Genomic DNA, 16,095 nt, shown 5'->3' with positions numbered 1-16,095 from the left:
TTTTTTTTGTTCTTTGGAACAGGCCAAAACTTGGTTTGCTTTTTATCTGCTTGCTGCAAGTGATTCGCGGCCTAGCTGTTGGTACTTCTATATTTACGGATGTGATGAAAGAAGTTCTGGTTTTACTTCTGACTACCATCCCAGTCTGGTGTTTTCCGTTCTCCACCATCCGGGTAGATGGGACAGGATATTGTTCTTGATTGAGATCTCGTAACCCCTTTGTTTTTCCTTTCTCCTTCGGGGTCTTTGGCTTATACCATCTGTTTCGTTGTCTTTCTTCACCCTGCGAATATCCGACAGTTATCGTTTTCTTTTCTATTGATGGCCGACTTGGCGCCCTTTTGGTACGGTTGGCATGGCCTTACCAAACGCATTTTGATCCGGTCTATGGGGAATACATATCTGGTACCAGACGCCCAGGAGATATGTTCTTGGGGGGTGGATGTAGCGGCGTTTTGCAGGCAGCATGGCGCAGGGAGGTATTTCGGTGGAGTTGTTGCATTGGGCGGAGATGCCTAGATAAATGAATTATGAAGTTTAATGCCTTGATCCGATCTAGTATACGCGTTCCGTCTTCTGAGAAATCGAGTAGGGTCTTTGAAATGAACTGTTTCTAGTGTACTAGGATGTTTAGAATGGATCTGCCTATAAATCTCTGCCTTGCCTTTCGTGGTTCAAAGAACCTTCTGGATATGGCCACGTACATATGTTATACATCATTGAGGGCATACTTCATGTTCTACTAGGGCCTATTCCGTGTGAAAGTGCTAGACAGATGAGAAGCCCATAGTCTATGACCGGGAAGCGCAACTCATACATGACGTACACACCATTTAAGCTTCTCGAAGGCGATTCTGGAGTGAGACTACTAGCCTTGGTGAATACTGTACCCACTATATTCTCGTACGCATATGGATAGTAATTTTACTGCATGGAAGAATGATGGAAAAGATAAGAAGACTGCCAAGGGTAAGGCTGAGAGGTTATCCAGAGGACATACCGCCAGAGATCGTCATTGATCAGTTATACACTATCACTTGCAGTTCTGGTACTCATTTACTAGTAATGTGGATGTAGGGAAGGGGAAGCCCTGATTGGGTAGCCTAAAAGGCATAGTCGAACACTATTGCAATATTATCAGCCAAAATGAGGTCATAGATGGGGTTTCGCTTGTGGGCTTTTTCTCCCCTAGTGAGTTTTTCTTTTTCTTTTTTTTCCCTGGTGGTGTTTTGGACTATTCGTATCCTATTTTTGGGTGGCGGTGGTGGATTTAAGACTGCACCCGTGTCACGAGTTCTATCCCAACCACCCCTGCAGGTATCTCTGCTCATTCTGCTCATCGGAGTTTTTCCGGGCAGGTTTCATAAATCAGGATCCATGTCAAAAACAATTCACTTGAGGACTGATAAGGGTAGGACTGATAGGAGGATCTGCCGTCCACCTTCTCTAGCAAAGAACTCACCTGAACCACAGCACATTGTTCTCTTCGCACCTGCAGAAGTGGATCAGGGTCTGTCCAACGGTCAACTATGGATACACTGCAAAATGATGTGCATGGTGCAATTCTACTGTGAACTTTGAATTCAAAGAAGCGGTGTTGACGCGGAGATCCGGCTCAAAATGTGGTTGATATGATGACCCTGCGTTGCCCCTAAACCGATAACGGGATAAAACACTACCTGCAGATTCGGTATCGTGCCCTTTTTTTTTTTTTTTTTTTTGTACTTGACCCACTCTGCTCGACCCAGGGATGGAATCCACTCCTGCTTTGTACGTACTCCGTACGTACGAAACTTTTCCTTTTTTCTTTTCTTTTCTTTTTTAGGTAAAACGAGTGTTTGCTTTTCGCTGTTTTACGTGTGGGACTGTTATCAGACGGACTGACTACGCGGAGAAGACTGCTGCTGTGCTGCTGCCCCACTTGCTCTTGAGGTAGGCCGATCTAAATATCAGTATTACTGTTTTCAGTAGGTGTAGAATCTTTAGGGCAGTCGCTCAAAGGTTAGTATCGGGGATAGTCGGCAGTAGGGTAAGATGTGATGATGACGGTGGGTGGGTGGTAGTAAGTACGATTTGTGCCTCGTGGGGGTTCGGATGACTTGATTTTATCCACACAGCATGATATTGTATCCGGAGTGGCCATTATCCATTCCGATTACATCTCTATCTATGTATAACATGGGAGTTTCAGCGTGATAGGTGGAGAGTGGGCACAACACTCCGTCCCGTAAAACAACTCCAGTCGATATTTATAGCGGTTTGAGATTGATATGTACGAGGGAAATTTATGGGCCATAACAGTATGACTCGAGGCCCTCAATGGAGACTACGGACCCGGAGTAATGTAGGATCAGCCAATCTCAGAGATTACTTTCAACGGCGAACCGATGGTTGGAGATGGACCCATTCGGTAGATGCGTTGATGCCTACTCCGTACGGTTTGCTGGTCATTGTCTCCGTCAGGGGAGGGGGGTATGTACAGACAGAGTAGAAGGAGGCAAACTTTGATTCTATTTACGAGGGGTGGTGACAATCTTCCTTCCTCTATTCCTTGGGTCGCTTCAGGTATAATGACTTAAGTAATAATGTAGGAGACGAGAAAGGGGGTTGGTGTTGGCATGACTGATTGATTGATGGGTTTTACTAAGGAGCTTACACTACTACTGTGTCCTGTGTCCACACTAAACCTATTGTAAAACCGAGCGCGCTGCGAACCGCCCCGAAAAGGGCTTAGTGCCCACTGTTCCTGACGCTAACCCTGACGGACCACCACCGCGCTATACCAGAAACGGTTTAGGGGGACATGCCCCCATTTCACGCATAACGGAGAGTATGAATGATGCATCTCCATCTCTCTCGCTTCCCCTTAAGGGCGATCGGAACGTCGTCATCAATCGCCCGATAACCATGGATGCTCATGTCGGATCGTAAGACAGCCTTCCATGGATTGATTCAATGAAAGTAACTTCTTTTGTATTCTACGCGAACGGGCTAACCGATCAGAATTAGCAGCCACCCCAATATATGTTAACCCCCTAAACAAATGCGAAGGGAGTCTCATCATTACTCCTTTGGGTTTGACTTTGCCAATCCTCTTCGTCGAGGGAACTAAACTCTCCACCCCGAACACCTTAGCCCACGGCCTTCCTCCCCTTTTGGCTCTGCTGCAGTTTCCCTGGGGGACAATCCACGCCCTAGGATTCTTTTAGTCCATTCGTTGCCCCCCTTGTCGTTGGTCCTGGATGACACGAGTTTCTCCGCTTTCCTCCGCAGCCTCGCGGTCATTTCTTAGCACGAGTTACAGGCATCGCTAGTCGGGAACACACGATCCTCATTCCCCTTGTGGGGACGATCGGCCCCCGACTGCCGTGCCATGTTCTCCTAGTTCCTGCCACTCTAAACTAAAGGGAGAAGTGGCGTGTCTGTGGTATGTGCTCCAAAGGCTAAGTTTCCCGTTGATGCGCCCCATCCTGAACGACTTTCCTGACGAACTGATTGGACTAGTCATTGATACGCTCTGTCCGTATTTCTTCAATCATATTGCGCGTTGCTCCCCCGTTTGTATCTTGTCTTCTGTCTGAAAATAGTGGTTCTTTTTCTTTTTCTCTTTGTTCCATCGTTTGCTTGATTTTTCCCCTTCTGTACGACGCATTGTTTTGCATCGCTCGCTACCAAAAAGATCTTGACACTGGATCGATCTGTATCGCCTCCATACATCCTAAACGGACAGCGTGCTTTTCGGTGGCCCATTCGTTCCCCACTCGACCGCTTCTTTGCCCCCTTTCCCTTTTCACACGGTCCTCTTGTCTCACGGGCTTTCTCTCATCTACTACTAGATTTTTGTTGACCTGGTTTTGATACCTATCCAATGCAACATACACTTTCATAATGAGTGTCATCGCCAGTAGACCCGATAGCGCTGCTATGCCCTATTCGCCAATTCCTCATCAAAATCACGGTTACAAGGATCCTTATACAGTGACAGTGCAGCCGGTCTCATCTCGCACGTCATCAATTTCCTCCTTTAAATCCAACTATAGTGTGTCGACAGCCCCGACAGTGTACTCCCCAATCTCGCCTAGCCCTTCATATCATCTGTGCGATTCTGCTGCGTCTTTGGATAAAATCTTGGAATCAAAGTTTAAACGCCTGCCGCTGGACGTGCTCGATAATGTTTTAAACCAACTAGAATCGTTGCATACTAGTTCAAATCAGCAGGGATGCTTAACATGCTACCAGCGCGATTTGCACGCACTGTCTCTGACTTGCCGGACATGGGAAAAGGTGGTTAGACCAAAACTGTGAGTGTTAATTGGTTTCCCCCCCCCCCCTCTCTCTCTCTTTTTTTTTTAGATCAGCGGTAGTACTCAAGCTAGATATCAAACGCTGACCAAGTGACACGATGCATTAGTTACAATCGTATCCATATCATTGGCAACGATTCCCCAGCCCAACTGAAGAAATATCGGATGAAGCGAGGAAGCCGGTTAAAACTCCTTCGACGCACTCTCCGGGAAAGAAAATTGCTGGCCAATCTTGTCCTGGAACTTCGTGTCCCCCAAATGGATCTATTGTTCACACAAGGGAAACAGAGCACCCAATGGCAGGAGTACAGAGATTTGGTAGCGTCTGTCGTTATGGTCTGCCCCAACCTGGAACGGTTGTTGGGCTTAAGTATTCCGTATAACCACCAATTCGATCGGCTGACCCACGCATTATCTACACGACGAAAGCTGAAGGAACATACATGGCTTTTGGGTGAGGCAGTTGACGTTTCAGAAGAATCGCCTCGCGGCACTTCCTGCCCTGGAAGTCTGGGACCCTCACAGATGTTCGAGTTCTTGGACTATCACGCCTCGTGGACAAACCTGGAAACCCTGATGCTATACGGAATTAGCGAAAGCAATGCCCTTGAGCCGAGCATTTTTCTGCGCATGTTCAGCCTCCTACCATCGCTACGAAACCTGTGCATTGCAAATTTCGACGCAGAAGCCTTCGGGGATAGCACTTTGCTATGCTTGCCGCCATTGGAATCGTTGCGCCTGGAGAACCTGCCCGGCGTTACTGATACAGGATTATCGCAGTACACGTCGCGCACTGAATCCCATTCGCTCAAGTCATTGGCCCTTGTTGAACAAAATATTGAATCCTTACTCGTGATCTCGAAGATCTTAACATCCCTGCCGCAGTTAGAACGGTTTAAAATCGTTCAGAATGACAAATGCCCCACGCTAAATAGCGATGGGATTATCTTCCAGCCGTTGTTCGCCTCATCTACTCTCAAATACCTTCATTGGGATGTTGCTTGTCCCAATCCTAACACTGCCCTGACCAGGCTTGATTATGCTCCATTTGTGAAACCCCCGAGACATATCAACACACCCAACTCTCATCTCGCCCAAAGTATTCTTTCGGACGGGTTTCCTCAGCTTGAGGCGCTCCGTGCACCATCTGATATAGAGCCACCTGGTGTTCTGCAGGCTGTGTGCCAGCCCATCCCCAAAGGGCAGGCTCTTCTTCAGCCCGATCGGTATAGTCTCCCTCGCAGTTCCCATGGCTCTGTTAGCACACGACCAATGGCCTTACCGGCGGGAAATAACCTCACCTCGGCTCGGATACGAGCTCAGACGTTCATTGATATGGCTGCGAAGGATACGGAAACTGGAATGAGGGTACTCGTCACTGATCATTCTGACGGTTATGTGCCAGACAATGCCTTGGAAGACATGTCAGATGACGATTTGGAGATGGACATGGACGACTCTGCGGAATGGGATTCACCAGAGCGGTCGAGACATGATAAGTTACCTGAGAATCACGACGGGCCTGTTACCGTGTGCGACTTTAGGATGCCCGCTTACATGGGCCGAGTGGGCAGCAGGAGGAAGGGACGAGATGTATCCATTCCACGGTTCATCCTGCGCCCTGATGTACAGGGACAAGAAGCTGACGGCGGCCTGGTTGGCTGGAAGCACATACTGGCCTCGAACCAGTCCTTAACATACGCCGCAGGAGTCGGGGTACACTGCTTCGGAAATAAGGCCAACACCAGCCCACTCCCGGAGGAGCCTCCATCTCCTGCATCGACGACTGCCAGCCGATTTGGCTTCGGAGGCATCACCAGGAGCTCGACATTTGGCTCGAGCCCCAACACTCCCATGACACCCTCAACACCCATGAGCCTCTCGTCGCCGACTGCACTTCCATGGGACAAGGACACCTGCACCGGTTCCTGGAATTATAGCCATAAAAACGGCCGAGATTGGTGGTTCCACATGGAGCGGGAATGCCCGGGAAATACCAAGCTCATCGACGTCAAACAGCTTTTTTAGCCCGTTTAACGATTCGCGCTCCATTGACGCGATTTCACGATTATACCACTAGTCTTACGCCCCAGACATGCCTTTCAATCGTTCCCTCTTTCCCAAAAATAAGCATGCAGGGCCCATGCAATAAAACTGCGCGGAGATGGCGTTATGGATGGATAACGGAGGAAATTTTCTTTTTTATATCTCGAATACCTTGGAAAGGTCTCACTTCTCTTCCCTCTTGAACTTGACTTGACTTGCGTTCACCCAGAGTGCAACGATTCCTTCTATTGCTAATATGAGCACATACACCCAGACGTGAGAATCCCCTCCGTCATACTGCACATATATTCCTTTATCTGTTTTTTCTTTTTCTTTTATTTCTTCTTTTCTATCTCTTTCATATAAGGCGCATCTACCGGATAAGGACGGAATTAATCTGGGACACGGTTATCTAATTGGGTGGTGCTCGGTTATATCTTTTTGACTATACCTTGTATTCTTTCATTTTTTTTTTTTTTTCTTCTTTATCCTGATCTTGTTACTCGATGAGGAGCTGTACATCGCCATCTGTATGTATGTATGTATGTATGTACATGGACTAGATCACTACTGTAGGTCTACTATAATGCTTAGTGTTATTACGAGTAATATGTGACTAGTTAGTCTTCTTTCATGATTCTCGACTGTAAATACTCTTCTAGATATAGTAACTTCCTAGGGTTTTTCTGGTACTCTCCTACTCTGTCTTCTAGTTTGGTGGTCTTAGAGTACTGTAATCCTGAAGGCACCCCTCAATTAAGCTACTGTTACCCTATTAGAGCTGGGCTGGATTTCTAACAATTTAGGTCTGCCCAAGGCCAGTAAGAGAATAAGATACTGGTATAAACCAAGGCAATTAAACACCCTCTATCTAGGTGACTACGCTATCTGACAAAAGAAAAACCTTGTAGCTGAGCAAAGTAGAGCACTCGTAGCCTAAAGAGCTATCTGTCTATTGCTATAGTTGTGCCAGTGTCTTTATGAATATAAACAAGAGTAACTAAGTCAAACGCAAAAGCTACTACTTATAAGAGGTAACTGTACCACGGTTAAGGCGGCAATAGTAATAATTAGTATATAGAAAGATCCTCCATTGACCTAATTGAGTGGTCTGAAGGGGGAAAAAAAAAAAAAAGAGAGAGAGAGAGAGACGTAAATATATACTGTGAAGCCTGTTTCCTGTTATTAAGATTGTTCTACTTCTGCTCCTGAAAACTAAAATATCTTTGGATATTCTAATTCTCACGGTTCGTTAGACCAGTAATACGCATCGTGATTCGTCAATGATTCAGACACCGACCCGACAGTTTATTGAACTGACAACCTCAATACAACGAATTATAAAAAGACTTCACAGTCATGAGTATATCTGAAAGCATACCAACCTCACACGACTACAGGGTAATCGATCCCGATTATGACATTATTCTCATCGTGACACCGAAACCGACAGCGTCGTCAGACCCAAAGCCGGAGCCAAAGGCGACCCGATTCAAAGCTTCCTCAAAACATCTGACTCTCACATCGAAATACTTTAAAGGGAGGCTGAACTCGCCATGGCCCGAGGGGGAGGAGCTCAAACAAAAGGGAATAGTCGAGTTGGATATTCCCGACACAGACCCAGAGGCATTTGAGGTGGTTCTTAATCTGATGCATTGCCGTACCAAATTGGTCCCTCGCGAAGTTGAACTACCACTGTTAACCCAGATAGCCGTCGTTGTCGACTACTTTGACTGCCATGAAGCTCTTGGGCTGTATCCAGAGTCATGGGTAAACAAGTTAAGGGATTCTGTCCCTGGCATGTTTTGTGCAGATGCCATAAACTGGATTTTCATCGCCTATGTCTTTGGCGAAGCAGACATCTTTTCATGTGTAACTCGATTAGCGCAAGCGCAAGGTCTTGGTACATTTGATACACGCCAGCTTCCCATTCCGAAAAAAATCATAGGTGAGAGACACCGAGAATCCAAACCCATAGGAATTAATTCTCATATATATATATATATTTAGATGGCATCAACAGCGTACGAATCGATACATTGACGAAGATGTTCAAGATCCTAACAGATTATCAAGAACGGCTTATGGGTCCTAAAGTTATCTGCTCTTTCGAATGCGATTCAACAAAACTGGGTGCAATCATCAAGACAATGAAGTCCCGTGGTCTACTCTTACGTGCTGAAAATGCATCATTCCCAGGATACTCCGTCAGAAAGATTCTCGACTGCATTTTAGACTTCCCGAGAATTGAAGTATGCGGAAAATGTTCTTCTTATGGATTTGGATCCCGAGAAAAATACAGTATCATCGATCGAAGTACCAAAGCGGAAATTGAAAGCGCTGCAAGATCACTCAATGGACTCAGTATTCCAAACGTCTTGTAGCCTCCCCCTCAAAGGTCTGCACAAATACGGCGTTATGCGTACTCGGACTTGGACCCGGATTAACAGTCAAATCATAGTCATTTTACTCATTGCACATTGGAAGTATACGAAGCCTACCTTCTAAATACGTATTTCACTGGGCTACATAGCTACATACTGCTTTTTCTGAAACATTGTTTCTCCCTGATTCACCAGGAAATCAAGTTTCTTCCAAGATTTGATTACGAATACCGGGATATTGATTAACTAGTTAAAGGTTAGTTCTTCCTCGCTTTATCAAATTGTCACATAAGATACTACCAAACAAAGGATATTGTTCTTTCTTCTTCTTTCTTCTTCTTCTTTTTGTTGTTACTTCAACGGGTGGATTTTCTATCCATGCTTTTGAGGATCCTCTCTAGGTTGAAATCGTTTCAACTATGAGAGAAATGAGAGGCAATATTCGAGGAACCAAGGGTCCGTATGCGTAGGCGTTCGGTCTAGTCAATTTTTGATAGCAGCGATTGGTATGGCCATTGGCCCTATCTGGGGAGGCTTCACGTATGAGAAATTTGGCTGGGCAACCATGCGATATTCGCTAGGGATCCTCTTCGCAGTCAGTTCTATGCCTAGTCTTGTCTGGACAGGTGGGTTTGTTTTTAAACGGAATAAACATAAATCAACTTCAATGTGGCACGACAGAGAGCGTAGCGCGACTTAGATCCGTTATCTCTTCTATTTATTTATATATATATGACCCGAATTCTGGAAGATGATCTACACCATCATTTACTGCCAGTCTTCCGTTTGTGGCAAAAGCAGGAGATTTCTCCAAGGGTTACTCTGGGTATAGAATGATGAGGATAAACGGCTAACAAACCCAAATGTAATTATGTTTATTTATATAGGTCATTAACCGACTAAAACAGGATATGACATGCTAAATATTTCGAAATTGACTTCCGTCAGGAACCGATACGTAGATACACGGCATAAGAGGAAGGCCGGGAGAGACAGATAGAAACTAAAAAAATGATACGATCGTGAAGGGAAGTAAAAAAATTCTTAAGTCTAACATAACAGTACATTAGACGTAGATGCCCATGTTGGTATCCTTCTTCTTGGCTTGTACTTCTGCGATAGCATCGACGTAATTTTCGTGTCCGACCTTGTTCATTCCCTTCCGGAGAGCGATCATACCGGCCTCGACGCAGACGGCCTTGAGTTGGGCACCGCCAAACTCGTCCGTGCTGCGGGCCAGTTCAGCCCAGTTGACGCTGTCTTCTACGGCCATCTTGCGGGAGTGGATCTGCAGGATGTTGGCGCGGGCTTCCTCGTTAGGGAGGGGGAACTCGATCTTGCGGTCCAGACGACCAGAACGGAGGAGAGCGGGGTCCAGGACGTCGACACGGTTCGTGGCGGCGAGGACCTTGATGCGGTCGTCGGAGGCGAAACCGTCCAGCTGGTTAAGGAGTTCCAGCATGGTTCGTTGCACTTCACGGTCACCGGACTTTTCGGAGTCGAAACGTTTTGTGCCGACTGCATCGAGTTCGTCGATGAAGATGATCGAGGGCGCCTTCTCCTTGGCGAGGGCGAAGCAGTCGCGGACGAGTTTGGCTCCATCACCGATGAACATCTGCACCAGTTGGGGGCCAGCGAGTTTGAGGAAGGTAGCGTTTGTCTCTGCGGCACAGGCTCGGGCGAGGAGGGTCTTTCCGGTACCCGGGGGACCGTACATCAGAGCACCTAGGAAATATGAGTGTTGGTAAATTCTGTGGTTGAGCTGGAAGGTAAGAGGGTCATTTACCTTTCGGTGCCTTGATACCGAGCTTCTTAAACCGATCGGCCTCCTTCATCGGCCATACTATAGCTTCGACGATTTCTTCAATCTGCTTATCCAGACCTCCGATATCTGTGTACTTCTCTGTTGGCTTCTCGTCGACTTCCATGGCCTTCACACGGTTATCATATTCAGCGGGTAATGTATCCAGGACGAGATATGAATCCTTGTTTACACCAATGAGATCACCGGGCTTAAGCTTCTCATGATCTACCAGACCAATGAGGGGGAGATAAATCGTTTGACGGGTCGAGGTTTTGATGACAGCAGACTTGCCGACTCGAGTAGCATCGAGGTCGATGTTGGCGCCCTCTTCGGCGGCTTCAGCCTCGACGTCCAAATCCAACAATTCAACCACATTTCCAACAAGGTATGGTAGTTGTCTAGGGAAGAAGGTGTTAATAAAAATGTCCCGACATACAATAACACGATGACATATGCCGCGACAGCCCAAACCCTCCCCCCTCGCCACTATGGGTAATGTGACCCAGCCAGCTTCGAAAGAAGGGAACGGGAGACCCAGCATATCTCAAAACCCCATACCTGTTATTTTCAATCTTCTCTTGATTATCTTTAACCTTTTCTCTCATCGTACTCTGTTCGTGCGTCAACCGTTGATATTCACTCTTCATTATACGCATTTCGTTCTCCAGCATCCGCCGTCGCTTGACGATGTCCGCTGTGCTCGATTGTAGAATCTCATCGTCCAAGAGGTCCTCTTCGTCGTCCTTCTTCTCAGCGTCTTTCATGTCAGCGTCTCCGTCTCCGGAGGGCTTCCTGCCGTCGCCGTCGCCATCTTGGGGCTTCTTCTCTCTCTCTTCACGGTCAAGGTCGTCGAGATCTTCCAAGGTCGACATGGTGGCAGCTAAGTATTAATTATGGGGGCAAGAGCAAGATGAGGGATAAACAGGTATTCTAGGAGGGAATGAGAGGGGGGACGGCGGTGATGCGTTATGGGATGGGTCTTGCGGGAAGAGAGTGAGAGCTGTTGAGCTCCGGACCAAACAACGTCAGCTGCTGGGTGCCTATCACGTGATATAATGACAAATGCCCTGCCAGTTGATGCCTCAGGTTACATATTATATAGTTCACATTCTACTCGGAACGAGGGTACCGTTTGAACTGTGTAAATCCTCTATCCTTTTCTTCTTCGCTTAAGCCAAGGCATATGCTTTGCCTTCCGGTATGCATCCCCTATATACTGCAGAATATGTACAACTAACAACTCCCTATGCACAACTCCCGGCAGAACTTAAAAGGTTGCCGAAGACTCCTATATACTGATGCCTTACAGGAAGAAGTTAGGGTTGTCCATACGTCCTGTAAAGTTGCCTATGTTGTCCAGGATCTTCTCTCTGCCGAATCTTAAGAGGCGATAACGCGAAACGAAGTCATCGCTGTTGACTGAGCGGTATTAGCATGTTCTCTCACGGAATCGTTGCACTGTATGGAGATCTATGAGGTTGGTGCTACTTACTGTATCCGCCACACATCCTTCGCTTTCCGGTGAATTCGGAGCGACCATGAAGCATCCTCCAGTTGTCGAAAACTAAGCCAATCAGCTAAATCCTATTATTCCTAGGAAAGATCGTGTTTAAGTCAATACTTACTAAGTGCTGTTCCTGGCTCTAGCTGCGTCCATATTTGCATATTCTCACGTGTGATGATGTCGTTAAAGTGCCGGGCTGCGTTGTACCATCTATTCTGCTCTCCTAAGGTCCAGTCTTTCTTGGCCGCTCGGTCATAGTTGTTCCAGCGGATTTGGTAAAGGTAATTGAACTGCGGGTGGATCTTGAAAATAGGCATTTGTTCTGCCGGCTGGATGCAGGTATCCTCATTGCCACTTGAATGGAACGGCTGTGGTGTTTCTGCTAGCACTTGATAGTTTTGTGGATTCTCTGCTCGCATGACTTTTGCAGCCTGAAAGCCATCGACAAGCAAGCTCGCACCTCCGTCACCGTCGGTATGTGACAACAGATGGAACAGTTGAAGTCGTGCCGGGTCAGTGAAGTACGTATTATCTGTATGTGCACCGAGGAATTCTGTGGTATATGCAGTGTCCTTGAACGTCAAATCGGCCGTAAAATCCCAAAAGCCACCTTTGCGTAATCAGTACAAAAGACTAGAGAGCTTAATTCGTATCGTACGGGAGGTTTTACCATAGTGAGTATGTCTGATGAAAGCGATTCTCTCCAGGAGGGTTTTGGTTGACTCCGGGTCAACGGGGATACCCTTGACGAAGCAGAAGCCATGGAGGTACTTTACAGCAGTTAGATAGGGGTCGAAAGCAGAGGGAGTAGGCAGAACGTACAATTTGGTGAAGCCATTCACGTAAGCCCTCGTCACTAGACATGACATTTTCATATAAGACTATTGGGTAAGAGGTACTTTCGGGATTGTGAGTGATAAACTTTCTACACATGAGTGTCAGTACAACGCAGCTTTATATCCAAAAGACATATTTACCTCGTCCTCCCGCTTGGGCGTGACTTGTTAACAACACGATTTTTCAACGGCGCAAGATTGCTCAGCCAACGAACTGGGTAGACACCCTGGTGGCCATCAGACCCTTCCATACGGTTAGTTCTGTTACTCAGGAACAAGAGAATGGGAGGCATACACTCTACTTTGGCGATTCCCCCCTCGTAGCTGATTTTCTCGGGGTTCACATCCGGCGGTATCTAAGCGAAGAATAAGGACTGTCAATTTATAATGGCCTCTCAGCGCCCAGGACTAGAGACATACGGAGAAAGTGTCCGAGCTTCGTTGTCTTGTATCTGGATGGACACACTTCGAACACTGGCAGTTGTCCCTAATATCGGAGACAGTCAGGTAAGTATTCTTGGTTCGTCCTCTAGGCGTATTGATACATACCGAAGCCAAAATCGTCCACTACATTGAGCATTAACTGGTGTCAGCCTTACCACAACAGGAATACTGGGAGTAATCTTTCATTACTTACAATTTAGAAGTGGTCTTGTGCGAGGTCCTCATCACAATAGGCTGGTTTCTATATCCTGCAGAAGTGAATGGGTATACGAAATCGAGGGGTGTTGGTCTCTCTGCCTTAGCGGCCGTACGCGATGGCTTCACGGGAGATGGCGCTGCAGGCGATGAATCCTCCCGTTCTGTGCCAGATGGCTTCGCCAGAGTTGACTCCGGCCTTCTCGTCGTGGGAGAGAGGACATGACCGCGGGAGAGCGGAAGTGAGGGTCTGAGACCTTTTGAGAGACTCAGAGAGCCCCCAGCCTGAACACATTAGTCAGTTTCTTTCGGCTATTTCTTTTTCTTTTTCTTTTTCTTTTTCTTTTTCTTTTTTTTTCTTTCTATAACAACATATTTATGCTTCACCCACAAATTGTTTAAGCTTTGGAAGAATGCAAGGCGGGTATGCACTGTTGATCTATTAGCATACTCAAACAATCCCGTGCCACGGAGAGCATTTTACCCAGCTAACGCAGAGTGCCCCAGAGCTTTGAGAGATAAGAGCCTACTCATTTTCAACACTACGTTTTATCAATGGCACTCACGAAGGGACGTCGACGAGGTTGAGTTTGGCATCAGCCAACACCCCAGTTTCTCTCCACAACGTCATCTCGGCTGTCACGTGTCAGTCAACAACCATGTACAGACCCCAATAACAACACGCATTAATTCATTGGGCTCCAATTTCTTTGACTAATTTAATTTACTCAAAACAGAAAAAGCCTATTGGAACCCGGGACTGTGCCTTTTTACACACTAAAAAGCATTTTAGGATCCTTTCATTGGTTGAGAAGAAGCCTCGGTTACAAAGGCGTCGGGTAATAGCAATATAGGATAATGACAATAACTTTCGCAGCAAAAATTAATACGAATGGAACTGGTTCACTCAAATACTATAAACTAAGTATAGAAGTCATGGGGTAGCAAGGCCGTCCCACCCAACCCGTCACAGCTTGCTCTTCGATCCAGTGACCTTTAACAGACAACGGCCATTGCTCAGCACAACCTTGCCTCTGTTATTTGAGGTTACGAATCTGACTTCCTCGAACCCATCTTCAATGTTTCCTGTCCTCCAGATCTCAGTGGTAAGCTTGTCGCCTGGAAGCACTGGCGAAGCAAAGCGTGCCTGGAATTCTCTCAAATTCTTTGGGTCACTGCCTCCAAGCTCTCGCAGAATTCCGTGAGCGGCAGTGTTCCAACTGAAGAGACCGTGGATAATAACACCCCCAAATCCCATCTTCTGACCGGGCTCAGGTGTAGCATGAAGAGGGTTATAGTCGCCATTGAGACTAGCGAAAATACTATTAGCATGGAGATGCACTTCGAAGGATATTTAACTAGGTGGAAACTATCTCACCGATAGAGGAGAGCAGTTTCAGCTGTCGTCTGAACAATGTGAACTGCATCTGGCTTCTTGCCTTGAGGAGGGGGATAATTGACGGCGCTCGGTCCTATGAGAATGCAGTCAGCAGAGTGACAAAGCATCAATATGCAACACATGCTTACCCTTAGGTCCACCCCAATTGCCCTGTCCTACCATGAAACCGCTGCTCACCGTCTTGGTGTACACCTCCCCGTTCTCGTCCACGATGGACTGCTCCGTCTCGACGACTGAGCCAGCTTTGCCTTTATCGTAGACTCCAATGACCTTATTACGCAACTGAAACTTCTTGCCCGCGCTCGTGGGAGGTAAAGGTTTTAAAATGGTGATCTTGCGCTGGCCGTCTACAGCACGGCGAGAGTCGAATTTCGGGACGCCGGGGATGGGAGTTGCTTGCGAACGTGCATAGAAATCAATGGTTTCTTGATCAGTGTGCTTAAAAGCTACGTGGAACGGCCGCCACAGTCAGCATGCATGCATGTAAACAGCTTCGAGAGCTGGATAGCCATACGAAGGATCAAAGAATAAGTTGGGAAAACAGCGAAGTTAGGATGAAGCTCCTGTAGTCAATAGTTAGCGAAGTTGCCGACTGAAAGGTTATGGTTAATTATAGCTTACATAAAGGAAGTGAAGCTCGTCGGCCTTAGCACCGATGCTGTTGGCAAACAACAAAGCATCGCGCTTAAGCCAGGAGACCTCCTGAGGAGGATATTCAAAACCAACTCCGGGAGCCGACATGGGGGACAATGATAACGGTGGTCGCGTTGAGGAAAGCTTCAGGATTGATTTGTTTGGACAAGTAGATTTTCCGCTACGAAGGGAGTCTGAATTAGGATACTATAGGATCTTTCCAATTCTCAACGAAGGAGGACTCATAGACTATAGTCTTCACTTGCGGAGAATATATACTTACCGCTGTCGTACCGCCCTAGGCTAAGGGAGGACTAATCCGGTGCGGGGAAGCCGAGGCACGAATGAAATGGGGGAATGTTTCTGATTACAGACCGAGGGGCCTCAGGTTATCCAGTCGGCTCTCCCAAAATTAACTGGACTCCTCTGACCTTTTGAGTAATTAGTGGCCGCAAGAAAGATAAAATTATCTAATTGAAGTAGCAAGGACGTAAGTTTAGGTGTAGAACATGATGATTTGAAGCTAAATAACTCAAGAAGGAGAAC

At 46.8% G+C, this 16,095-nt stretch overlaps 5 protein-coding genes across 5 annotated transcripts in view; 3 read left to right on the top strand and 2 right to left on the bottom strand.

The window, feature by feature from the left end:
• The window catches only part of schA (serine/threonine protein kinase SCH9), a 4,159-nt gene extending 3,560 nt beyond the window's left edge, over window positions 1-599 (top strand). Inside the window, exon 4 of the mRNA XM_032067101.1 lies at window positions 4-599. The gene's annotated coding sequence lies outside the window, so the exon portion shown is untranslated. The remainder of the gene's footprint in view (window positions 1-3) is intronic.
• Window positions 600-3,888: 3,289 nt separating this feature from the next.
• Window positions 3,889-6,332, top strand: BDV27DRAFT_158196 (uncharacterized protein; the record flags this gene model as incomplete). The annotated part of the gene is made up of 2 exons (XM_032072636.1): window positions 3,889-4,301; window positions 4,412-6,332. 2 exons carry the CDS (start codon window positions 3,889-3,891, stop codon window positions 6,330-6,332), a joined length of 2,334 nt encoding a protein of 777 aa, XP_031927129.1.
• A 1,362-nt stretch (window positions 6,333-7,694) lies between these two features.
• On the top strand, window positions 7,695-9,247 carry BDV27DRAFT_129048 (BTB/POZ domain-containing protein). The gene is made up of 3 exons (XM_032067100.1): window positions 7,695-8,298; window positions 8,361-8,748; window positions 8,812-9,247. Exons 1-2 carry the CDS (start codon window positions 7,710-7,712, stop codon window positions 8,732-8,734), a joined length of 963 nt encoding a protein of 320 aa, XP_031927128.1. The 5' UTR covers window positions 7,695-7,709; the 3' UTR covers window positions 8,735-8,748; window positions 8,812-9,247.
• Window positions 9,248-9,585: 338 nt separating this feature from the next.
• On the bottom strand, window positions 9,586-11,541 carry BDV27DRAFT_118523 (proteasome regulatory particle base subunit RPT5). Its single transcript, XM_032064741.1, has 3 exons — window positions 11,097-11,541; window positions 10,521-10,936; window positions 9,586-10,459 (listed from the first exon to the last, which is right to left on the bottom strand). The coding sequence occupies exons 1-3, from the start codon at window positions 11,408-11,410 to the stop codon at window positions 9,801-9,803; spliced, it is 1,389 nt and encodes a 462-aa protein (XP_031927127.1). The 5' UTR covers window positions 11,411-11,541; the 3' UTR covers window positions 9,586-9,800.
• A 300-nt stretch (window positions 11,542-11,841) lies between these two features.
• BDV27DRAFT_145596 (putative trimethyllysine dioxygenase TmlH) lies at window positions 11,842-15,657 on the bottom strand (the record flags this gene model as incomplete). The annotated part of the gene is made up of 15 exons (XM_032070434.1): window positions 11,842-11,957; window positions 12,031-12,102; window positions 12,164-12,652; window positions 12,713-12,812; window positions 12,865-12,967; window positions 13,068-13,122; window positions 13,174-13,234; window positions 13,299-13,365; window positions 13,428-13,445; window positions 13,516-13,774; window positions 14,523-14,827; window positions 14,896-14,989; window positions 15,045-15,362; window positions 15,431-15,479; window positions 15,538-15,657. 15 exons carry the CDS (start codon window positions 15,655-15,657, stop codon window positions 11,842-11,844), a joined length of 2,226 nt encoding a protein of 741 aa, XP_031927126.1.
• Window positions 15,658-16,095: the final 438 nt, after the last annotated feature.

This window comes from Aspergillus caelatus (assembly GCF_009193585.1).
Source record: "Aspergillus caelatus strain CBS 763.97 unplaced genomic scaffold BDV27scaffold_98, whole genome shotgun sequence".
In the NCBI taxonomy this organism is placed as follows: domain Eukaryota; kingdom Fungi; phylum Ascomycota; class Eurotiomycetes; order Eurotiales; family Aspergillaceae; genus Aspergillus; species Aspergillus caelatus.
The sequence above is the reverse complement of the archived record's forward strand: the minus strand, read 5'-3'. Positions and strand labels throughout refer to the sequence as shown.